This window comes from Buteo buteo, chromosome 6, assembly GCF_964188355.1.
Source record: "Buteo buteo chromosome 6, bButBut1.hap1.1, whole genome shotgun sequence".
NCBI classification, from domain to species: Eukaryota; Metazoa; Chordata; class Aves; order Accipitriformes; family Accipitridae; genus Buteo; species Buteo buteo.
Window position 1 is genome coordinate 14,024,913 of NC_134176.1, and position 25,305 is coordinate 14,050,217.

Genomic DNA, 25,305 nt, shown 5'->3' on the forward strand with positions numbered 1-25,305 from the left:
TATAGCGGCATTAGTGGAGCTATTTCAGTTATGCTGCCAGAACGAGAAACTTTTAGAAGTCGATACTCAAGAGAAAGCATCGTTGTTTTTATAATAAACAAACAAACAAAATTATCCCAAAAAAACCACTACTGAAATTACAACAATTCAGTTTATTCTTGTTAGCATGTTTTGCTGTTGCTGAGCCAGCATCAGTAACAGTTGCACCTTGAATTGGTGTTATGAATGACTTGATGACAAGGGGAGGTAAGATTATCACATTTATTGCTATTTCAATCAGTAACAGTTGCACCTTGAATTGGTGTTATGAATGACTTGATGACAAGGGGAGGTAAGATTATCATGTTTATTGCTATTTCAAATCATAGTTGAGTGGCCCCACCTATGGTTTCTAATCAGGGCTGAACCAGTCAGCTGTTAGCCTGTGCTTCTAGCTAAAGCATTTTCAGTGTCGGAGCAATCGAACAGATTACCAACTGTGAATATGACTACTAGTGTGAACATAGATTCTGACTGTCCTTGCTATAAAAAGTATACTTTAATCACATCTAATCTCTTACACAAATGCAATGAGAGAAAGATATGAGAATTTTTACCTCTTATTGCAAAAAACACCTCAGGGTGACTGTTTATTTGAACTGGGATCCTGGGGAGAAAAATATGAAGTTTCCTGCAAATAATTACAGGATTTCTTAGTTAAATTCTTGAGAATGTAGCTTATTCAGTCCATATAACTTGTCACATATGAAATTGCCCAGCTGCCTTAATCTTTTGAAAGGCAACAAGCAATTTTGCAAGTTACGTTTTCAGAGTGATACCACATGATCTTCTAAGTCATGTGCTTATTTTTAAGACATCCAAATTTGTATTTGCTAGGGCCAGGCTTTTAAAGAAATATATGTCACTGAGTCTTTTTCCATATAGCACCGTTTTTAGCAATCAACATTTTCTTGACAGGCATATACAAGCGGGGAATTGCTCACGGGGGAGCTGAAGAAGGTTCTTATTGAAACGTTGCAGCCCTTGATAGCAGCTCATCAAGAGAGACGGAAGCAGGTCACAGATGAAATGGTGAAGCAGTTCATGACTCCACGGAAGCTAGCTTTTGAATTTTGAAGAAATGCCTATGTAACTTACTACTGGATAAACCAAAACTGAGTAATAGTTGTCTTCTGTTGTATGTCATCACTCCCTGGTTATATACAGCCTGCAATTGGTGCTTTATAAATACAGCTTTTAATGAGTTAATTCCAATGAACATCAGAGTACAGGAAAAGTTTAAAATAGGACTCGCATCTATTTAAAATCAGAATATGCAAGACAGAATTGCCCAATCTTGCAGAAAAGCATGTCTGTCAGCACAACACTATTTGGTTGTATTTCATGTTGAAAATATAAATAAAACTTCCATTTTGATGATAAAGCCTAACTTGTAAATTGTTTTAGATATGTTGGTAAGAGGTCATATCTCAAAATAATAACTAGTAGCTCCATTTTCTGTTGTCCTGTGTACCTTGGTTTACTACACTGCATGCCCTTTTGGGCTATTGGGAACATGCTGCACACAAAAAGACAGTGAATGTTACAAAGTAGATTACACAGTGACTTAGGCCTGGGATCAATACAGAAAAAATGGAGACCTGTGACAAACACAGGAAAAAGAATATCAGGCTGGTTTTGCTACCGTCTTCCTCTTTGACCTGGGGCAAATGACAGAAAACTCGCTGTACTTTTGTTTCTGCAGCTATTTAACTGGTCTGACTGTGTCTGGAGGGAGGAGGTTATCACAAGGTTATAAAGTTCCTTCATATGCTCAGGTGGAAGACAGTATGGAATGCAAATTTTAGTTTCTAATTATAAAAAAATACCAAGTGTTAAATCATGCTGTGAAAATGAAGATGCTGCTGGTCACAGGGATACTTGTAGTACTGTCTGTTCTGTTTTACTGCACCAAATCATTTAAACTAGGGGTACTTATTTTAAGATGTATTCCAGTGAGAAAATATACTTTGTTAAAATACCTCATGTAATATTTAATTATCTCCTTTTTTAAAAAGAACTTCAATGACTTTGCTATGATTTATGGAAGAAAAATTCAAATTATTAGCTGATTTGTTTTAATATGTACAGTGCTGAATCCAAACTGTTAGATCTGCCTTGTATTTATATAGAATAGAAAGTTACTAGCCCAGACGTAGTCTTATCTATATCAAATAAAAATACCTTTCATAACACAGGTGGGTATTGATGTGTGGTATTTGCAAATCATTTAAAAATATAAGGAAGGCACTTGAATGAGGTGTGAAAGATTTAAACTTTAACAGGTTCTGACTGTGGGGCCTAGTGGACATATATCAACTGTAGCATTCTTTTTTAAAAAAGAAAAAAAACTAGAATTAAAAACCAAAAAAGCATACTTCTAATTTGACTGCAAACCTTTGAAGTCAGCTGATTACACTTGGGTTGAGGGAGAAGTTTCAAGGGTGAGACTCCTCACTGACTTCAGTCAACCTTGGATTAGCCTGTTAGTAGATGAGAACGTTCTGGGCTATTTGTGCTGCCTGAAGCTGGTGCCGCTGCCTTCCCACCAGTAGTGGTTCTGTGACAGCATACATGTCCTCTCCAGCAATGACCTTGCATTTCTGAGATGGAAATGCCAGTGTGCCAAGTTGTATATGAAGGGCCCCTGTTAGTTTGTGTTTGTGCAAGGTACCAAGGAAAGACTGGAATGCAAGGCAAGTTTAGTCCTATTGCATGCGTTTCAAACTTGTGCTGAAAATAGCAATGCTAAGCTTTTGTCTTTTTCTTTACAGTTTGTAGGAGCTGGCATCACTAATCTAATGCTATTGACTTTAATGTATTAAAGTAAATGTTTACCAGCGACTGTCTCTCTATAACCCACAGACGTAGTGTCTCAGTGCTAACAAGTGTTTAACAATCAGTAGAAAAGCTTTTTTTTTTTTTTTTTTTTTTTTTAAAGTGGTGGAGCAATTCTTAGGAAAAAAATTAGCTTCTTATATCCAGTACTAACGAAACTAATTCTTGGTTACTTTAGATTTTAATGATGACCTTCCTCTTTTTGCAGTCTACTCTTTGTCATCTTTAAGCTATACATAAAAGATAAGACTTAAATTGACTTTTAAAGAGCTTTTACAAACTCATCATGCAAATTTCTTCTTTAAAATATTATATGCAGATTTGTCCTGCAAGATTTATTTCATTAAGGATTAATTTATTATTCAGGAAAGGGAAATATGCTGTAGGAGAAATAGTAGTGTGTTCTATTCTAACTAAGCATATGGATTAATTTTATAACACAATAATTAAAATCTGTTTTGAAAGTTCTAGAAAGGAAAGCGATAGCAAAATTATTTAGTATTTGTTTACTGAGCAAGCACCTTGTTCAAGTACTCTGATGAATTCTTACAAACATGTTTCTCAAATGACACAGTTTCTCAGAGGAGTCTTGGCAAATTCCTAAATCTGTTGTAATTACGATTCGTGTCCCAGAGGTATTTAAAAGTCAAGACAAGGCAGTCTTCAAAAGCATGCATGAAATGTCTAAGAATGTTATCAGGCAATGTTCATTACATTTTCCTCGATTTGCTCGTATTTTGTTCATCTCACTGTAATAAAAATGTAGATAAAAGTCCGTATCAAACTTCTTTGATTTTACTCTTTCCTTTTTCTTTTTTTTTTTTTTTTAATTTTTAAAAGGCTTAATTTACACTTACTCTGTTTTTGACGTCTCTTCCTACCCTTTTAGGTGTTGATTTAGTCATCTGATGGATCTGGTCCTCGTTTTGATGTCCAGTGCCTTTCAAGTAGTGAAATAGGCTGCCTTATAACCCCCTCTATCCAGTCCTACCACGCGGACTTCAGATTGCTCCCAGAGAAAGCTAATAAGGGTCAGTTGTCCAAAGATTAACTGGTCACAAGCAAGAGTGGATATTGCATTTCCCTGTGTACAGCAGCCAGCTCAGAAAGAGGGAAAGGTCGATGTGACCCATTTACAATAACGCTTCAGTAGGTTTGGCATAAAGACTGGTACTTAAGTGGAAACATGATACTCCACAATTGCTGTTGTCTGAAAAGCACAGATTCTGAATAGCTTCACATGGCTCTTCCACAGTCACCAAGTGACTCTTGTCAAGTCACCATGAAATGGCATGCTGAAACCTAATTGGATATTCATAAACATTGTCAGAGAAAAACGGTATTATCAGCAACATGAAAACATGAAGCAGAATGTGCCTTCCAAAGAAACTTTTCTTTTTTTCAAGGCCACCAGCTTTGTTATTGAAAGAAGTCATCTGTACAACAAGCTGCAGTCCCTGTAGCAGCGTAAACCCAATATCAGTACAGCAAATGTGGTGTCTTCATTCTGTTAGCTAATTTATCAAATTAAATAGTTGGCCTTCAGCTAGCTGATTTATCAGATTAAGTAGTTCTGTGAGTAGCTGAAGGTCAAGGTAATATAAAGAAATCAGAAAATAAAGCAGTCAAGTTCTAAAATCCTGAAGCCAAACACTCAGTTTGGTGTGTATGTAGTGAAGTACATGATATGTACAATGTGTCATGTCATTAAACAAAAATTGGTTCATATTTATGTGCCTGTGTTTACAGTACTTACGCAGTCAATTCCTGTTCCTGTTGGTAGTTTGTATCAGTGCGAATTAGCTGTGAGTTCTTGCTCTAAGGCAGGCTGTCATACACTGTGTATATTTTTTTCCAGTAAAGGCCTGTGAACAGGATGGATTGCAAAGCAGTTACCTTCCTGAAATAAGCTGCCTGAAGATGCAACTTGGTCTCTTGTGTAGCGTTTGTTCAGGCCACATGAGAACCTGCTTTTATATGGTGCTGAACACCGTGAGGCTTACAGTTTTCGGCCCCTCACACTGGCTTCCACAGTTGTCCCACTCATTTTTACAATTCATCTGTAATTCCTTTTTCTTGAAACCAGCTGTATTTCAGTTACATCCACAGGAGGAGACCTTTGTAGTCATCTGAATGCATGAGCCTATTTAGGAAAGCTGAGCTACTTTATTTTCAAACCTTGGGCTGACCATGGATGGTATCAACACTGCCTAACAATAAATGGCTGGTTGTTTAGTCTGATTTGCAGGCAGTTTCTTACTGTCTCTGTTCAGAGGAGGTAATGCCTAAGAACAAGGTCAGCTGAGAATAATACAGCATGAAGGAGTTTGATTCCAGAAAACATCCAGGCAGAGCTGGGATAAATCACTACTGGGCTGGGACAGCACTCAGTTAAATGCATCCCTTGTAGAAAGAGGTGAGGGTAGTAGACTCTTCAGACCCATCTTAAGAGGAATTCCAAATCTTGAGGACTTAATTAAATCTTCTGTTGCAAGGACTTTCTGACTAAAGGAAGTTTGGTGCTGATGGCCCAAGGTGTAACTGGGAGTGGTAGGTTGCTAAGGCCATAAGCACTTTGGGTGAGAATCCGGTTCAGTGTTGGGTCTTTCATCTCACTCCCCTCTAAGGCGACATACTCTGCACCTGCCTGGTCTTTTAACCCAGCTCTTGCATCAGCTGCAAGAGCTGCTTAGACTCTTGAGAGAAGAATTATGATTTTTGTTTGATAGCATGGCTGTGAACGTGTTTAAAAAAAAACAGTTGAAGGCTTAGATTTCCAGAGGACAGTTCTGGAGCTTTTTACTGGTTTCTGTCTGGAGTGGAAGAAGTCCCCTTTATTCTTTTCTAGTAGCATCTGAAAGTTTTTAACTTGTCATTCTAGTATAAGAGCCTTTTTTCTATGTCCAGGGTAGCTGACAAGTCCTGTCTGCTGCAAAATTACTGTCAGTGTAGTTAAAGCCGTGCTATCAACTGGTAAAAGTGGCTGTGGACCAGAAGGGCATAAACCCTACTTTAAAAAATGTAGTCTTCCCCTTTCCCTCCAAAAACGCACTTTCAGCAGAATCTGACGGGTTGGATGCAGTCTGCTCCAGATGTCATCATCCAGGGATTAAAACAGACAGAAGACAAATACGCCGCTCCTGAAGTGGGATGAGCAAATTAAAGTATTTCTGGACTTACGGGTTTTCCTTCAGAAGCAATAGTGTGGGTGTTGTTTTTTTCAACTGACATGTTGATGAAACTTTACCATTGTGAAAAAGAAATAATTGTTAGGAAAGTCAGAAATTCTTTCAAAAGGTACCTTTGACAATAAAACATTTGGCTGCTCCTAACGGCATAGTTTAAAGGGAGAAGAGTATACGCTTTTAAAAAGCTGTAAATCTTTATTATACTCTACAACTTTGCAATTCTCCTTTAACTTGCCTGATCCGCGTCCCCCCCACACCCTCCCCCGCCAGTGCACAGATTTTATGGCAGCCTTTCATTTGAGAAGCAAAGAGGGTTTGCATCTATTTCTACCCTCATTCCAGGATGAGAACAGATTGCCTGCAAAGCTGTGCCAAGCTCCGGAGAGCCCTCCAGCAAGGGACTGATGCTGTAATGCTGAGAGCTGCACAGGGAGAAAATCACATGGTTTACGGGAACCTCTGCCTGGTTTCACTTTCAATGAGGGCATTAGCACGATTATATAAACAGACCATGTCTGCCACTTCTTAAATAAGGACAGGAAAAGCCGCTACCAAAGGCATATAATTGTAGACTACTTTGGGAAAATGACAGCAGGGAAGGAAAAGTTGCAGCCTGAAGCACAAATATGTAAGTTACTCAGTGAATGCAATACGAGCATTACATGCAAAGAGCACACACTGGATAGTGTTAGATCTTACACAAACTCCCCCCCAGCTCTTGCCTTCATTGTGAAGATCGCTTTCTATGCCAGTAGAAAACAAAATGAATCCTTTACCAAAATCTCCGATCAGACTAGCTGCTTTTTAGAACATAATTATTTGCAAATGTTTCAAGGGCCTAAGCAGTGGCTACAGTCTAAATACATTAACAAGATAAAAGGGAGTTGTATGTAAGTCCAAGACTCCCTGATGAGTTTGTAATCCTATAAGAATAAAACAAAGCTGTCAGTCATCCAGCTTTGTGCTGAAATGTCCATGCTTCTTACTCTGTCCATCAAAGGAGTGTTCAGCAGTTGTTTGTGGATGTTGAGTTACAAAAAAACAAGTGAAACAAAATATGCCTCTGAACAGAATGGCACAAGCTATTTTTTGTTTGTATAATGATCTGTAAATCTCAGTACAGCTTCATACGTTACAAACACCACCATGTTCACAGGAAAGGCACGAATGCAGTTTAAGCCCAGTCCTTTGAAAAGCACTTTTGTGCCCTCCTTTCTCACACTTTCCCTAGCACAGTGGACAAGGCCTTTGTACTTGTGCTGGTCTGATTCATCTGTTTGCATCCGTGATTTGATGACATCCATGGGAGTAGCTAATCCCCAGGCCAGGACTCCAGCGAAACCACCAGAAAGCAGCACAACGAGGAAACCTGCAGGAGAGAGTGAAGGGAGGAGCAGTTAGCCTGAGCCTTGCACTCATACAGCCACAAGCATCTCCGATTTCTCAGCTAACGTTGTTAACTTCCATGTTTTTCAGCAGTTATTTTGTCCAGCTCTTGCAGTTGTATGTTTCCAGTGATCTCACACAAACTGTGTGGCCTCTCAATTTCACAGCATACTCAATTTTTGAATACATGAGACTGGCTCGTGGAGGGACAAGCCTCTATTTTAACACCGCACAAACTAGATGTGATGCATCCTGAGAGCACTCATACCCTACTTATCTTTGCAATTCTCACCAAGATGCTCTTTGCTGAATATCATCTCTTTGATCTTTTCTCGAAGTGAATAGTTGGGTTTGGGAGCCAAATCATAACCAGGAAACTTTAGGGTCTTTACATTCTGCACCTGGACTTTTTTTTCAAGCTCTGGACTGACCCTGATCTGTGCTCCATGATGGCTCCTGGGAGGTTTGTCCATGTTCCATTTCTAGCTACATACCCTATTTCTGCATGAAGAGGAGTTCATACCCACATAGTAGGCACCAGAAGGTGCCGTAAACACCGCTCGCACAGGGAGAGGAGTAGCTGCTGCAGGACAAGGTCGTGCTGCCGAAGCCCTCGCACACGGGCTGTTGGCACCCGCACCAGGAGGGCACAAATGGCCCCGTGGTGCCAGGAAGGAAACGAACAGCAACCCCACGCGAGGACTGAGTCTGGGTGAGGTTTTATAGGTACTGGGCGATGTTTGCTGAGAGCCTGATTTCCCTTTTAGCATGGTACTAAATAAGCTGGTTTTGCAGGTAATGTCAGATGCTTTCCGATACCTACCCGGTTTATTTTTCCCGGCTGGTGTGAGCCAGTCACACAGAGCAGAATAGGTAAGGAAATATATTGCAGAAGAAGAGCAATCTCTGCAAAGTAATGCAGAGCAGCCCTTGTAGAGACCCCCAAAACCTTCTTCCTTGGCGATCACCTTCAGGCAGTGCAGAGACCCTCGGTACTTTGGCTTGGAAACAGGCTGGGGAGATGCGACGGAAGGATGTGGGTTCCTCTGAGTCTGCATGCGAACCTTAGCCACTTCGCTAGGGGCCATCAACACAACCTGTAACATCAGAGGATGGTATGTTAAGCCTTCATATTTAAGCAGTGTTTTGATCCCTCTCCTGCAAATTCCTTGTCTCCCACCTCTTCGGGCAACAATATTATCTGAAACCGGCAAGTTCCAGCCTCCTCCCCTCTGTCTGTGCTAAATCCCACCCAGCAGCAGCAGGACACGCATTCAAGCTGTGCTGTGCAGAGTGGAAGTCGAGGCAGAAATCAACAGAGGATATGAAACAGCTGTAACAACCTGATAAACCAGACAGGCATGAAAGGGGGATGTCCTCAGCTATAGGGTAGCATACATCAGGGCTCTTGTATGTATCTGTATTTGGAACCAAGGCCATAAAGACTTTAAAAAAATTAGCCTGTGTTAAGTAGAGTCGTTGCCTGCTAGGGAACACCTAGTAACCCGACCATCTGGACTGCTCTGTAAGAGGATTTCCTGTGACCCGGCAGGCATTTCTGCCCAGCACACCATCGGGGTGCCGGGGTGAGCTCCACTGCATTCACAGCTCCTGCAGACGCTCACAGAAATCCATCTGCTTATGGGAAACTGCTCCTGGATTCAGCCTCACCTCCCTGCCCTGGGATCACGCATGTTTGCCAGGCAGCATCGCTTCTCAGTGATGCCCCATTGAGTTTTGCATCCTGACAAGGCAATGCTGTCTCCTGCCCGTTTTTACAGCGATACTGTGCCGGGCTTGTGCAGCCACTGTCAAAACACCGGCCTGTGCTTTAACATGCTGAGTTACATCTTTCTTACATAAACATACCATCAGAGTCACTTGGAAAGTTTGCTGCCCAGGGTGTTTTTCTTCCTTTTTCTGCGTTTGCTGCCAAGGTCCATGTCATTCTTAACAGCGTGTTCTTAAGTGTTTTGGCACTCTAAACCAAATCCGGCATGAGCTGCCCAGCAGGACTCGGCCACGGCACGGGGCCAGCCAGCGAGGGGCCAACGTGGGCAGAGCGTGACCCCCTGCGCAAACAAACCCACCGGGCTTGTTGCAGGCTCCCCTGTGGCCTCCCGGACAGAAAACATTCACTGCTTTTCCAGCCTCCTAAGTCTGTGAACAAGATCTCTTGTTTTGCTTTCCCTTTCGGCTGTTTACCTACCCGGACAGCACCGGCAGCACCTCCGGCAAGAGAAACATCCAGCTTGGATGGCTTCGCATCTGCAGCCCCGTATCGCAGCTTGCAGATGGTACAAAGGAAGTTTTTGTACGTGCCAAATGAAACAGAAGAAATCACCGATACTGTGAGAACTGATGCAGACACACCTTTGTAAAATCCCCAAACCTAGTTGGAAACAGGAAAAAGAACACTTTAAGAGAGAATGGCATAGGAAAGCATCTGCCCAAAAACCCTGGCCATACATTGCTGAGCCAAAACTTACTCCCATCTTACAGCTCATCGGCAAAGCTAAATTTCATCCTGACCCTTCTCCCAACAAATGGTTGTACGGAACTGCTGCCTGTCCTCCCCAAACTGACAGAGGAAGCTCTGCTTCTCTGAAACAAGTCATCCGTACCTGGTATCAGCAATTCTGATGAGAGGTACTTACTTTTTCTGTCCTGTACGTTTCCTGAATGCAGTGCCAAATCCCACTGTAATGCCTCTCAGTCTGAATTCTCACCTAGGAATACAGGGGCAACTTTGAAATGCAGATATCAGATTTTAAAAAAAAAATTAAAAATCAACAAATGCCATAGCAGCAAACCAGATAATTAGCCATTAAATAGCATCACCAAACAATTTACTTTTTTTTTGTAAAAAAAGAGAAAAGCAACACAGCCAAATAAAGTGAAATATGTTGATGTAACAAAGATGAAAGCATTGCCACGGGACTAGTTTTCTAAAAGGGAGGAGGAAAGCAAAAGGGCCTGTTTGTTTTCAGCCCGTAGTCAAGAAATAAAGGTCCAACAGGTAGGTACCTTCACTGTGTCCAGCGGATAACCCACTGCTGTGCTTAGACCACCTGAAACAGAGAGTGTATTGAGATGGTTAACAATGCACGTCACAACAGACCATTTTCCCCCATGGCAGGAAGGCAGAAAAATGCAGCTTCAGAGCGCTGCCGTGCTTGGCACCAGACCTCTCTTGAGCTCCAGAGACAATGTTTGAGCCAAGAATAACAGAGCAAAATGCACAGACTTCTCTGTGTGACCAAGGCACGCTCAGAGGAGGAATCTGAGCATCACAGGAAGCTTATCAGGAGGAATAACACCACAGTGCAAACCAAGACTGGGGGAAACACAGAAAGCACTGCTGCAGGAAGGCTGGAGAGATGACTTGTATGATATTGGACTGTTTCTGTCCCCCCTCTCAGCTTAGACGGTAAAGCCTCTTTGAACTATAACCAAGCACCCTTGCATGAAGTGCAAAGCATCCCCACTCACACGAGGGGGTGTCTGGAGCAATTTGGGTTCTCCACACTTGGAGATATTAAGGAATAAAAGCAGCAGTCATGAAGACGTCTATAAAAGAGGGGTGGTCCTCAGCATTACAGGTTCTCAGCAATCTGTCTTCCTTCTTGAAGGCAGGAGAGGTCCTGCTGCTGCCTCCTGCACACCAGGGACTGGACACGTGCTGCACCTTACAGAGCACATCTAACACCCTGGGTGAGGAATTTTGGGCATTAGGGTCCGTGGCACCATGCTGGACTCAGCCTCTGAAGCGCATCTCCTACGTGCACCGAACGCTGCTGCAAAAGCAGAGCCAGAACCAAAAGCAAAGGTTGCCTGGAGCCCCGGGGCGCAGCACAACCGGCACGCTGCTCTGCGGTGAGACCACCCGCCCTCCGCCGCTCGGGGCTCGGCAGGATTCAGGGGCAGCGAGGGATTAGTGCCGGGCGTGCGCCAAGCCGGCGTGCTCAGCAGCACGCCCCGCGCGCCGGCTCACCGCGACTCCCTGCCTGCGGGAGTGACGGCACGTCCAGCCTGCTGGGGAGCTTGTCAGTCCTCTGTTGACACCCAGGCTCATTTTGAGACCTTCAAATAGCCACTGGAGTTAGAAATGAAGTAATCCTGCGAGACAAAGTGTCCTGGTTTCAGCTGGGATAGAGTTAACCGTCTTCCTAGTAGCTGGTACGGTGCTATGTTTTGACCACGACACAAAGTTACTGCCTTAATGGCAGATAAGGAGAGCAAAAGAGCTCCAACATGGACTTCTCCCGGTGGCAGTAACAAATAGATCACCCACCATCCCTGACCTTTTACCTCGCTGCATTTCTCAGCTCTGATCTAAATGCATCTGTTGGCAGATACAACACGATAAAACCGCTGACCAGCTAACTCCCTCCCAGTACATCAACTGCCAAGTCATCTGAGAGGAAACCAGGCTGGGGGACGATGGAGCTGTAGCCATGTGAGTTATTTAGACAGAAATCAAGTTCAGAAAAGTGCTGTATGAGCCCTTCAGGGGGCCAGGCAGTCATAGATACAGTGCATGTCTGGTGGCTCACAGGTTGGAAACAGCCTCTCATTGAGTCCTTCTTTAAAAAAAATAAAACCCAAGATACTTAAAAATGTATTAGTTGCTGCGGGCATTTCACTAGGCATGTTCACCTGTGATTACACGTCTGCTTGGGAGCTCTGGAAAGCTCTACGGCGTTTTGGAAAAAAGCAGCAGCTGCTGGTGTGAGTCACCAGGAGACAATCCCGAAGTGCCTTACCCTGAAGAAAACAACCAACAGCATCTTGCTTGCAGAAAAATGAGGTTTGTTCTTCAAAAATCCCTATCAAATCTGCCACCAGATAACTAGCAATGAAAACAAAAAATGGGCCAAGAAGCCACCCTCTATATTTCGAAACCAAAATGAGATCAGGCTGGAAGTGAGACAGTGAGGGGGAAAACACAACCAGAGTAATACGGCTTGAAGGAGCAACGCCTCTGGTCCGAGCAGAGTGACAATGCACAGAGTCACCCGGGGCCACCTACGCTGTGGCAGATTCCCGACCATCGGCCAGAGGCAGACTGCAAACACGAACCCCACCAGCCAGGGAAGAGCAGCACATAACTCAGTGTCGGCATGACAGTGCTGACCTCAGAGGTGCAGTCCCCTGGCCCAAGCGCCCTGTTCCAGGCGGGAGGATTTGGCATCGCATGGGTTTCAGGCTTCCTGAACCTTAGATTAAGCAGCCATGGGCTGACCAGACGCCAGCGATGCAGGGGCACCGTGTGCCTTGCACAGCTAAGCCCTGGCTTGCTCCACCAGCTCAGGAAGGTAGGAGCCTTGGCTCATGCACATCAGGGACCAAGGCTGATTTGGGTCAGTGTTTGACAAGAAGCATCCTCCCTTCTGGAGACAGCAGCAACATAAACAAAATAAAGCAGGTTTGCCCCAAACCAGCCTGTTTCCCATTGCTTCTCAGTCCCAAGGGCTCCCACTCAGCTTGGTTCCAGCAAGGACCAAACATCTCCACTTGGGAGGAGACCATAAAGGTAAATTTTTCACTGCTCCCACCAAAGTGGAGATGTGAGCCCCCCAAATCTCCAAACAACCACAGCCTGCCATGAACTGCGCTCCTTAAAAGCCAAATCACTCTGAGCAGTTAAGTTGTCAGAGCTGAAGAGCTCAGCCAAGTCTATCGAAGGCTGAGGAAGAAGGGCTTTGCACAATGTCATGCGATATAAATAGCCTGGGACAAAGATAGCATGACCCACACATGCCCTGTTTGCACAGCAGAATTGAACAAGGCCAGCAATGCATAGCATGCATACGGGAGTTGGTTCCTATGGGACTCCCTCCCAGTAACACTGTAGCAGCTGTGACAAAAACAAATAGCAAAATCAGGTGAATAGTCTTTGTTGGGTTTAGTGAGCCATTTTTTTTATGCCTACTTTATCTGAGATGTTCTCAGGTATTGTTCAGACGTTGCAGCATCCCACACACATATCGTGCAGGGACAAAACTGGGTTACGCACAATCTCTTCATCGAGTCAGGCCACTTCAACCAGGCAATTCAAATGAGGAGGGATCCTGGCAGGGTGGCCACCACAACAGCAATCAGCAGAGAGCAAGCAGCAGCCCTACGGAGCCCACCAGGCTGCAACAGCTCTGAGCTGTTGGCAACCCCCTGGCTGAGAAACCCAGGGAGAAGCAGGCATCATGGTCCATATGCTGGGTGGGTAGACAGCAACTTCCAAAGAAAGACCTTTGTTTTGTGAAGAGTTGGGAACATAAGAAGTGCCCCATACCCTAAACAAGCTGAACTCCATCCAGTAACACGACCCTGACAGCGACCAGCAAGAGCTGCTTTAGCTGTAAGGACGAGGAGACAGCATGTTCCCACCGTAGGTGGACTATTTTATCTACCCTTGGACCGCATGTGACTGGTGTGTGACCTTGCAGCAAGATGTGGAGAAGCCCGGGCGTGCTACAGACCCTGCTGCTCTACCACTGTTGGGTGAACCTCAACTCCCCCTTCCCAAATCTTTATGCCTGGCATAAGAATCAAGTCATCCCCTAGTCATCAATAGCCCTGATCATCAATACCCATCCCCTGCCGTGGCCCAGGCTGCTGCCGCAGCAGGGCTAGAAAACACATACGGGATCATAGGAAAATTCAAGTTGGAGGGGACCTGGGACCTCTCTAGTCCAACCTCCTGCTCAGCTTTATTGGCCAGGAAGGACATCCTTACAGATGAGCTGCTTTCTACAACATTCAGCCCCATTTGGTAGTTATTGAAAGTCTCCACAGTCACTAAGCATGTTTCTCTCACATTCTTTCTGTCTGGAGTCACAGCAGGTCACTGTTTTCTGGGCTGAAGATGCTGAGATTGTCCCATAGCCACAGAAGCAATAGCTCAGAGGAGATGCACAATATTTGTGCAGGTGCCTGAGCCAGGCTGGATCATTACATGGGATTCAAAAGGGCAGCACCTCTGCTGTTTTCCAAAGGTGCTTAAGCCATTCTTTCTCCAAAACACTCTGAAAACAGATCAAGGTCACAAGAATGTAATTTCCTAAACAAAAACTCTGTTATTATCTGTGTTGTCTTTTGAGTTGTTTGATACACTTCAGCTGGGTTTGTAGCCTCCATGCGAATAGGAAAACAGCTTCAGCTCTAATGAACACAAGCCATGAAATAAGTTCAGCACCAAAACCATCCCAGTTCTTGCAGGAAAGCTGTCCCATCCCTGGAAGCTGTTCCATGTCAGGGTAGGGAGCGTGGCCCTGAAGCCCTGCCCAGGTACCTCGCCCATGTCTGTGCAAGCTCGCAGCAGGGAACAGCATGCCAGAAGACACTCCTGCCTGCCAGTAAAAAGTGTATTATCCCTCTTAGAAAAGCCCCAAGCTGGACACAGGTGACAAAACGGAAAATCTTGCTCTCTGACATCCTGGGGTCAGTGAAGTGCGTTAAAACAAGCAAAGACATTTCTGATCCCAGCTGGAGCTCCCCAGCCTGCATCCTCCCAGGCTGAGCCCATTTCCAGGGCACCCACGGGAGGTGCTTGCTGCATGGCCGGGCGGCACGTGATGCTGGTGCCCAGACAGGGAGGCTTCACACAAATCACGGCCTCACACAGGAGCGGTGGCAGAATGCCGAGGTGAATGGCCACTTTGAAACTAGTGTTTTCAACTATCCACATTCCTTTGCAAAAGAAGTTTATCCTTAAGTGGCTCAACCACAACTGTGCCAACAAAAGCAAAGGAGTCCATGCAGTGAATGCAACCATTGCTGCCCTGCTGAGCTGAGCCCAGTCATTTATGGGACATCTCGGGGGGTTTGGTGAATCCTTCTGGGATGAGCACCCTGTTGCCAGCCTCAGCACAGCCACCGAAGTACCTGAGTACTTTAACGTTGGCAAGGAAAGAAGAGGATAAAGGCAAGCTGTCATGGAGGGGTTAGTTATATCCCCCTCTCCCATGAAGGGTCCTTCCTGAGCAGGGTCCCCCAGCACCCTGGGGAAGGCCAACACCCCAAGCAACAGGCACCTCCAGGGCTGGGTGCTGTAGAGATGCCAAACCTTGCCCCATTTGCGCATTTTGGGTGATGAGCAGGGTAAAAGTCATCATGGTCCTTCCCAAGAAATGCACACCTGCACCGGGACCACAGGCTGCTCCTGGTGAGGGAAACTGCCAAATTTCAGCAGATCTCAAAGTGAGATCTGACATGCAGGCTTGGGAGGGGTGTCTCTGCCATCTGACAGGTTCACCTGGCATTTCTGGCAGCTGCAACCCCAAGGCTCTCTCTTGGTATTTGACATTCCACTAAACCTGGCAAGATTTCAGAAAAGAAACAAGACCAGTGGCTACATTTAGTTGTTTAAAACAAAGCTGGGTTTGAGGAGTACATGCTCTAAAATTACCTAGAATGAAATCACACTTTTCTCCTTTTACTTTTTTTATATATGGCTAACCTACTTTCTCCCAGATCAAAGTCTGCTACGTAGCACGCCTGCACTGAAATTACCGTCACGACTGCAAGTACATATTAACCTAAGATAATGTAAAGGTCATTCATTCAGAGCTTCTTCACTGTGAAAAGCCATGCCTCCACCCTCCTGTCTCACAAACCACATCCTCAACCCCCCAAGACCCACGACCCCGATAGCCTTCCAGGACTCCCAGGTACCAGACCTGTGAGGTTTTGCTGTCCGGGCATTACTCGCTGGTTTGTATCTGCACACAACGTATCCCACTTTGTCTTTTCCTATTAGAGTTTTGCCCTGTCGCACTGCAATTAGACTGGAGGAGATTGCAGGGCAATGACCTCAGCTGACCAAATTGCAGTGCTGCCTCTCCAGTAACTCTGTGAGCCTGCTCTGATGACATTTTCCACTTAATAAAGATGAATGCACTTCTAACAAGCAGCCCCCTTTGAAAGACTCTCAGCTTTACCATTGAGACCTGCCCGTTAGCTGAACAAGAAGGAAACACAGCAATCTGCTTTCATCAACAAGCACTAGTTTGTGTATTTACCTCCAATGGCCCCGGCAATGAAATCCATCCAGACTGGTCTGCTGCCTCAATTACCCTGATTAAACGTTAGGGAGGTAGAAGAAGGGAGGATATCGTTTTGGTCTTTTCAGAGCCCCGCAGGTCCTTCGAAGACAGCGTGATTTGCAATACGAATCACCTTCCTACTGTCTCCTCTTGCCTCTGGGGATTGTGAGCCTCGTGAATACTTGATGAATTTGTACACTGGAGGCAGAGACGGGAAGCCTGGAGCTGTTCCAGGAACACAGTGAATAAGTAATCCCGCGAAGCCCTGCAACGCTGCGCCAGAGCCGCTGTTCCCAGTGCCTTTGTGCTTGGAAAACCAGAAGGGGTGGTGCCTTGCAGGGTAACGCTGGCTGTGAAGGGGCCATTCCCCGTTGTACTTATTAACCCCAGAAGACAGCCTTGCACACTTGTTTGCCAGAGGACGCTCTTGCCCTGCGCCGTGGAGAAGTGGCAGAGATGGCTGGGTATGAGCCGCCTCCTCCCCCCAGCCCAGCGTACCCTTCCTCCAGCTGATGAAGCAGACCCCTTTCCCATCAAGGAAAATTCCTTGTGCCCTTCCCAAGGAATTTTCCTTGGCTTTCCTAACCGACACAGCTCACCCTAAACCTCCACCCAGATCCCCATAGACTATTACCTGCTCATAGTGTATACATGTGGTGAAGGCCAGAAATTACTCAACCACATGCAAAGCGTTTGCTACTCTTTCAGACCACAGGGTAGTTTCCCCAGCCCCTGGAGGAGCTCTGTTCCTTCACTCCTTGCTCAGTCTCCCAAACCCCTTTCCAATGTCAGCTCCCTGCTGAGTTCAGCGGCAGGGCAGGAACGACTATTGCTGCTGCCCAAACTCCAGCATTTTGTCCTGCAGGGGAGATGGGAGATGGATTTTGCCAGGAGACTGGTCCAGCACCTAATTTTTTCTTCCTAATTTACAACCAGCACAGGGTGATGATCTCGGCAGGGGAAAGAGAAAACCACAGAGAGAGATCTGCTTGTCAAGGGGAACCAAGAATTCAAGAAAATGCCATATTGCCTGTTTTTGCCCAACAACCCTGTACCGGAGGGCTGCACATCTACGCAGAAAGGTTAAGTTTTGCCCAGAGTAAAACTGGAAACCAAAGTCCTGATGCAGTGAAGGGCTTGCCAAGTCGTGACCTGAACTGTACTCCTTTTGAAGAGGTTTCTCTGGGTCAGAGCCAAGGCACATTGGCAGCAAAGGGAAAAGAAAATTTCACGGCTGCTGCACCCCTGGGTTGGCTTCACAGAGGAGCTGAGGACTTCAGTCCTCAGTGATGTCTCACACACATTTCACAAGAACCTATTTCCGTCTGAAGTGCATATTTTGGATGGGCTGATGCATCAGCGACATATAGCACAGGTCAGTGTGAGGGCTCGGGGTTTCTGGGAAGTGAAAACTAAAGAATTCTTAGTAACTTGCTTCCCATAATTTCTTATGTGTCCTTCCCTGAACACTTTCTGCGCTGGAGAGAACAGTTTATTCCAGTAAAACATCATGCAAGGACAGCAAAAACTTAAAACGAGAAGTAAAATATTATCTAGAGAGATATCAGTGTAGCCGCTAAAACACTGGGTTATTCAGTAGCCCTTCCTTTTACACCTGGTGACCATACAGGAGTTATTAACGGTTCATCAACAACCTGTACGTGCCAAGTGGGGGGAAAGGTGTTGTTTCCACTTCTCCTACCAGCCATTCCCAGTTGCTGTCATTGTGGGCCCCCTCCAGCAGCGGGACCAGGTGTGGGACCTGCTGTGTCGGTGACCCAGGGTACAAGGACACGGTCCCCTGTTGTGGGGCAGCCCAGGAGCCTCCTGGTTCCTGCGGAGATCAGGCAACCTGCCCGAGCCGCTCCAGCCTGCGCTGCAGCAGTCACCGCCACCTTCGGGACCACTCCTTAGACATCACTGCTTAATATAGCTTTTCTGGGAGCTGCTTCCAGGCAAAGTGAAGAAATTCATTATATTCCCTATATGACAGTCTTGCTATGCGTTCCCTCCCATCACATGGTTGGGGGTGTCATGGGGGGGGGGGGGGGTGCATTTTTCTACGTATTGCAGTGATTGGTGCAGTATTGGCAAGAAAATAGAGACCGGCTGGCATGTCACACTGACAAAATTGTCAGAGCTAATAAGTATTTCCCATGAAATGTCACAAGACCAAGCAAAATTTCTACCTTCTCTACCTGAGCTGAACAGCTCAAAGAGAATCTTCCTCCTGAAACTTTCTGAGATTGTAAAAAATAACCCAACCAACCCCCAAACCTTCCCTTTGCAACAGAAAATTAACTCTTTTTAAATTATTTTAACCCTCATTCCCACCAACACTTCTATCAAAATGTTAGTTTGCTTTATATAGCACAAAGCTGACTCCAGATTCAAGCGTTTTGATAACCTTCTGATAATGGTTTCAGTCACTTCGGTGAGGTATACTGGGAGAAGTCACGTTTTCCATTTGACTGGAATTGCTCTGCAAACAGAGGCCATTCAGAAGGTGGCCATCAGAAGGAAGAGTAGTTTGGGACTTGAGACATTTCACCTTGTCCCGTGAAGATGTCACTGGGGGCAGCCGGCTCCAGAAGAATGCATGCACGCACGCAGCTACTTTGGGGATGTGTGCCTCGACAGGGGCTTAGCATGAGCCCCAGGCAAACACAGTCACTGCTACTGTCGTCTCCAGTCCTTTGCTCCCAGTGTCCAGCCAGGACTTAAAGGCAAATAGCATCCACTGCCATGCTCGTCAGCTCTGTGTGACCCACTCGGCCTGGCCATCACGCAAAGGCAGCAAGGGCAGAGCCCTCTGGAAGAGGAGCCCTACACAAGTGTTGAAGTATTCACACAAGAGCAAGTATGTAGGAAGGTGTGAAGGAAACCCCATCTGAGAAATGAAACCTGTCTTACTGTGTTTGCTGTTACTTGCTGGCACACCCCAAACAGTACAGACCAACTCCCTGCTGAAGAGAGTTATCGTCAAGGCAGCGATTCAGCCTCCCTTACCAGGAGTCCTCCTAGAGATGTAGAGTCCTTGAGATGTCGCTATCTTTCACACCTTGCTGAAGAAGCTTCCTCCTTCATCCCCTCTTCCCCAGGTTTCAGAGATACACTAGCTCTCATATACCAGCCTCATTAGAAAGACTTACCAGAATCCAGCCCCCCAATGGCCCAGGTCAACAGAGACAGCCCAAAGAAACCTTGAATTAATAGGAAGATCTTCAAGATCAGCTACGAGTCATTCCTGTCACCCTTTGACACGATGTCCAAGGACTGACAGAGATCACTGCTAGTCCAGCTTGCAAAGAAACACCATGGTCCACATCTACGCAGGGATGAGCGAAAGGGCCTGGCCTCAACCCTGGTGGTCTTCTCAAAGCCTGCCCTAGGAAATGACACACGAAACACACACTTTGAGCCTCCACAAGGGACAGTACTCTACTAGAAATAACTCACATGTCCTTTCCTCCAGTAGCAAACTGTTTAAGAGCGATTTGTTTAAAATGGGTGAATTTCACAGGGGATTTTGAGAAAGCAGGGCGTGGAAGGTGCTGTCAGATGAAAAGACAGATCTGACGACATGAAGCAATCTGCAGGAAATTATGAAACTAAGTGATAGAAAAGCGAGGAACGCCTTAATTTTGCACAGCGCCGGATGGATGAAACACTCCATTTGCTTCACAGGAGGAGGCAGCTGTCTGCCCACCCAGGCAGAGAGAACTGCTCCACGGCTAAAGCAGCAGCAGGGTTAGAGGACTTGTACAAGTGTATGGAGCAAAAGGAAAGGTGGAGAGGGAGAATTTAAGTAGGTAATAAATGTTAAATAACATCTTTTAGGTGAGGCAAAAAAAGCAGGGACATCCCTTTATCTCTCTCCTTCCACAGCTCACTCCCAGGACATGACCAGCTCCATCCGTCCTGCAAAGTGAAAGAGAAGCCTGTCCTCTTTTGTCTCTGCAACTACCTGCTAGCTCGTCGAGCCAGACTTGTGGAGAAAATGTTCCTGCCTCATTTCCTGCCATAACACGCTGCATTTTCTATTCCCCTCACGCTATGTGATATCACACTCACATGCATATCCATTAATTCCTGTCCAATTTATTTTGGAAAAATCCTTGACTGAAGAGACTGTTCAAACAGCGTTACCCCGCTACGTCACCAGGCTGTTTGCACATTGCGGAACTGGAAAGAGTGACACCAGCTCTGCTGAGCTGGCAAAGCCTGGTGCTTGGCTTGCGTGGCAGTGGGTGGAAAGGGGGGTGGAACCTTCTGGCTCCAGCTGTGTTACGGATTTTCAAATCAAAGTGTCTCATTGTCCTTTATCTCAGGTAGTAAAGAAAAACCAATAATTCCAAGGACACAAACATTCGCAGCAGGAATTTCACAGCAAAACAAACAAAACTGGTAAGGAAACCACTCTGAGCATTGGCAAGTGCATCACTTTTAGCCAGATATAAGCGATCAGTGATTTCACCTCTGGAAAGCTGATATAAGGTTGTAATGCTTCTACATGCATTTCCAAGGGAAGGGAAAATAACACATTTCCAAGAAGACTGAAGATGATTGCAGTAATTTAAGAAGTGACACAGATTTTCTGGCTTTGGGCAAGTCACTCAATCTCCCTATATATAATCTTCTCCTCAGCACAATCGGTGTGCTATATGTCCACTGCCATGAAGTCGCTGCAAGGATCCAGGCACTTCTCAGAAAGCCACAAGTCTGTGTTCAGAAGTAAATCATGGGAAAAGGTGGAAATAACAACATTAGCACCCATCCTACAAAAACACCCATGTGAAAATATGTCTATATTAAAAATGGCATTGCTCTCACCGTTCTTTTAAAGTGTTATGTGAATCTTGCACCCAAATACTGATCTTTACAAAAGAAAGAGGAAATGTAACGGTGCACCACCGCAGTCAGCTCTGGGAAAGGATTTTATGCCAGCCGACATTGCTAGCACTTTGGAAGGACTCCTGACTGATGGAGGGAGAGGATGTCAGGACTGTTATTGACTTTCCAATTGCACTTTGAGCCTCTTTGCAGCCTCTTGCACATTTTCTGCACTTTAATGAACAGAAGATGTAGTCAGTGACCTGGCAGCAGGTTTGGAGAGCCAGGAGCGGAGGGAGGCACTCACCTTCCCAGCCTCCTCTTCCCCACTAAGTGATAATGTACTCTTCATTTGTCATGATGATATCACTGTGCAACCCTCAACCTTTTCAGCAGGATAGTTCAGGCATTAGGCAGTAAAACATAGCTGTCATGGTAGGAACAGTGACAAGCCCCAAATCCATTGATGCTGCTGCTGCAGTATCAGTGATGACTCCAGAGTCTGTGTCTCTCTCTCTTTTTCTCCAATATCCTCAAACTATGTCTCCCTCAGATCTCTGCTGTATACCAGTGAAAAATATGAGATGCTACATTACTTTGACTAGCTGACAGTCTTTCTTCCCTTTGGAACTATATCTGATTTGAAGTGATTTAACAACCTCAGAGCTACTTGCAAATCTGGAATAAAACCCAGCTCTAGCACTATAAAGCATTATTATTGTTATTTAGGACTTTGATATCAGCTGCTTAAATCATGTGGGAAAGATTGTTATGAATATACTTAACTGGCAAACCTGGCACCAATGAATTCAGAAAAGGGAACTTTTTCTAAATACCAGCATTATTATGAGGTTATGTTAAGAGGGGATATATACAAAAGATTTTAAGACTTTTTGTTTTGCAGAAGTGGAAAACAAGTGAAATTACACTGAATTAATTGATGCATTCGAGCAAAACGAAAGCATCTACCTTAAAAATTCTGCTACAAAGCAAGTTTAATGCCAGAGAAGACCCCCATATTGTTGGGGGGCAAAGAGCTACTGATACCCATGCTACCTTGATGAATACTAATTCAGGGATCTCTGGCATAAATCTTTGTAGGCAGTGTGCACTGTCCTAGTGGAAATATAGACCCATTTCATCAGCAGGTGTTCAACTCTGTGCCTCCAACATTAACCTGACATTTTCCATTGCCTCAAGCTGGAGAAAAATTGAGGTCTAAGCCAGAAGTTTCTGTAGGTTTTTCAGGAGCACCCCCAGCATTAGCAAAGAATACCCAGACACCAGTACCAACAGTACCGGTCTCTGAATATCATATGAAGTTCACAGCCTCACTTATCACTCTTGTCTTTTCCCTGGCGTTAGTTCAGGAGCCGCATGAGTGCCCATCTCACAGAGTATTTGGGAAGTTTCTGCAAAGGCAGATTAGTCATTCTGCTAAGCCTGTTCTTTCAGTTTCTAAGAAATAGGTGCCTCCTCTGCATGACTAATGCAACAAACATATTCCACATGACAGCTGGAAGCCCACACACGACTCAGCAGGAAGCTGCCTTGAAGACAGGCCAAGATATTAAAAAGATGTCTGTATATAAACCTTAGTGGCACTGCCTGACACCATATTCCCACTTTTTTTGGCTATCTCTCCTCATTCATTACTGACTGGTGTCGTTACTGTGTGTCTACAATGTTGAATAACTTAGCATTTAGATTCAGCTGGAGACCTGGTCTCCCAGTCATTGACTTTGCATGTGGATACAAACTGTGCCAGAGGATTTCAAGTACGGGGTGTTGAAAGCATGTTTGTATAGCTGTTGGCAATGAAAAACCATTTGCCTCACAGAAATGTTCCTGTAAGAACAGGGTGGCTTAAAAAAAAAGACAGGAGGCAGGCAGAGGAGGCCGTCCACCTAGCTCTGCCTCCTGTTCCCTTAGGACAAATCAGTTCTACCAGCTTCCTTATCTATAAAATGGGCATAAGTGCACATTTTTACTTCACAAAAACAGCCTGAGGCTTAGGTTATATTGTCTGCAAATTCAGACTGGAAAAATGCTATAAAGATGCCAGCTACTGAGTTTTTATCTTTCTTTTCTGAATGATTTCCCAGAAGTTTTTGCTCACTGTCACCAGGCACAAGTATATTTGTTGAGTGACTGAGTAATGTGCAGAGGGAGAGATGGGTAAAGCTGCTAGGCTGATAGATAGTTACTAATTCAGGTAACTGGACTCACTGTCCACCCTCTTATCTCAGCATGCCTCTTTGTGGTCTCTGCCATCTTAAAACTGTGCTGCTAAAGAGCTTAGCATACAGGTTCTGCTGGAGACCTCCTCTCCGTATCGCCGACTGCATGTGCACGCAAAGTCTTCTGGTCTTCTCCAAGGAAGGCCAACAGCAAAGAAACTCACTCCACCTGCAGCAAACATAAAAGGAGATGTCCTCATAATATTTCAGGTACTTTGGACTCAGGTCCTTCCCCAAATATACATGAAAACAATAATTACCGTGACTTAGCCATCATAGTGCTAGCACAAGCCAGAGAATAAAGATGGGACCCACGAAGAGAGAAGAAAAGACCCAGCACGGGGCTGTGATTGCGTAGGTCTGCCCTCTCTAGCCTACTTGCTAGCTGCTTGAAAGAAACATGACAGAAGAGGAAAAGGCTCAGCAGTTTAGTTACCAGAACTCAAAGTATCTTTGAAATCAAAGATAATGCCAAGGAAAGGACTTTGGTCTGATGCCTGTAAGCAGCTTTTTCTGATTTTTTGGTCTGTTCATTTCTCATCTGCTTCCAGGGAAGCACCCAGATGTTGGCTACGGATTTGTATTTCAAACAAAGCACAAAACAACTGACTATGAACAGGGATGGATTCTTCCTCAGAGTGATCATAAATGTTGTTGACTGTTTTAAGTGCATGTTATGCTTCTTCCTCTTGCCTTCTCCCACAGACCAGTGTATTTAAAGCCAGTAACCCAAACTAAAATGCTACAGTATCACATGGAGCAGAGGCTGAGGCAAACAGAAGGTGCATGTCAGAACTTGGCCACTTCTGCTTAAAATGGCAACGGTCGGGATTTCCAGTAGATATCTGTGCCCAGTAATAAAAATGTTTCCATTTCACAGGGATAAAGCATGGAAAGTTGGAGCTACACCAAACTTTTCAGGGTGCTTTACAATTTATAGCACACTAAGCCACTCCATTCCTGCAGCACTTCTCAGTCTCTGCCTCTCGCAAGCTCAGCACCTCAGATATTAGCTTAGACAGTTGTTCACCTGCCGTGATCTCCTTTGGAACAGAAGGGTTCTCACGTGCTGCGATCCTGACCAGGACACTTTGGGGGATCACAAAGCCCCTACCCATCAGCAGATCTCTAAGCAAGGCAGCTCTGTTTCAGTGGCACTTGACTCTTGTACAAATGCATCAGTTACATCTCATGCTTTGAAACACCAGTCTTATCAAAGGATTTTATCAGGCTGGGAAGTTTCAACATTTGATATACAGTACCTTTGAAGCCAGTGGGATAATAACAACAGAGAATACCCTAAAGCCACCCAAGGTCATAAAGTTAATGGATAATAGAGGCATCTAGTCCCCTATGAATAATGCCTTAGCTGCTCTGTCTTCAAAGACAGCTGCATCCTGAGGATCTGGAGTATCCTAATGACCTGACCCACAACATAACATTGAGTGGGGCAATGAGTACAAGTGAGGCAATGAATACAACAGTGTTTAGGAAAACAAAGAAAATGGACTCGAATCCACACAAAAGTACTCAGTGAATTCACCTGGAGAAGATTCTTTTTCAGACACTGGGTGTTTCCACAGAGCAGCTCAGCTTCTAAGTTTTTCTTATATACTTAACATTGTGTCCCAATATTTCTCTCATTTCAGCATTTGCATTTATTGCTGCTTTAGATGGTCAGCTGTTCGGTGAAGCATTAGCTGATCTTCAAGCCTAGTTGTGCTGGACTGCGGTCTC

The 25,305-nt window shown here is 45.0% G+C and overlaps 2 protein-coding genes across 5 annotated transcripts in view; one reads left to right on the plus strand and one right to left on the minus strand.

The window, feature by feature from the left end:
- WARS1 (tryptophanyl-tRNA synthetase 1) overlaps nt 1-5,503 on the plus strand; it is a 30,952-nt gene extending 25,449 nt beyond the window's left edge. For all 3 annotated transcript variants that reach the window (XM_075029837.1, XM_075029835.1, XM_075029836.1), the window contains exon 11: nt 958-5,503. In XM_075029837.1, the coding sequence (XP_074885938.1) occupies nt 958-1,116 (159 nt within the window). In that variant the 3' untranslated portion in view covers nt 1,117-5,503. The remainder of the gene's footprint in view (nt 1-957) is intronic.
- A 1,106-nt stretch (nt 5,504-6,609) lies between these two features.
- On the minus strand, nt 6,610-16,864 carry SLC25A47 (solute carrier family 25 member 47). Of its 2 annotated transcripts, XM_075029838.1 has the most exons (6): nt 16,472-16,864; nt 10,479-10,522; nt 10,109-10,180; nt 9,661-9,843; nt 8,275-8,548; nt 6,610-7,434 (listed from the first exon to the last, which is right to left on the minus strand). In XM_075029838.1, exons 1-6 carry the CDS (start codon nt 16,497-16,499, stop codon nt 7,148-7,150), a joined length of 888 nt encoding a protein of 295 aa, XP_074885939.1. In that variant the 5' UTR covers nt 16,500-16,864; the 3' UTR covers nt 6,610-7,147. The 2 variants fall into 2 exon arrangements, with proteins under 2 accessions (XP_074885939.1, XP_074885940.1); XM_075029839.1 differs by lacking the exon at nt 10,479-10,522.
- Between the last annotated feature and the right edge of the window lie 8,441 nt (nt 16,865-25,305).

Coding starts and splice junctions, on each gene's coding strand:
- SLC25A47 (XM_075029838.1), bottom strand. CDS start 16,499: ATGGATTTCATTGCCGGGGCCATTGGAG. Junction 9,844..10,108: donor AAACGTACAGGACAGAAAAA/GTAAGTACCTCT, acceptor GTTTCCAACTAG/GTTTGGGGATTTTACAAAGG. Junction 8,549..9,660: donor GTGCTGCCGGTGCTGTCCGG/GTAGGTAAACAG, acceptor CTGATGTTACAG/GTTGTGTTGATGGCCCCTAG.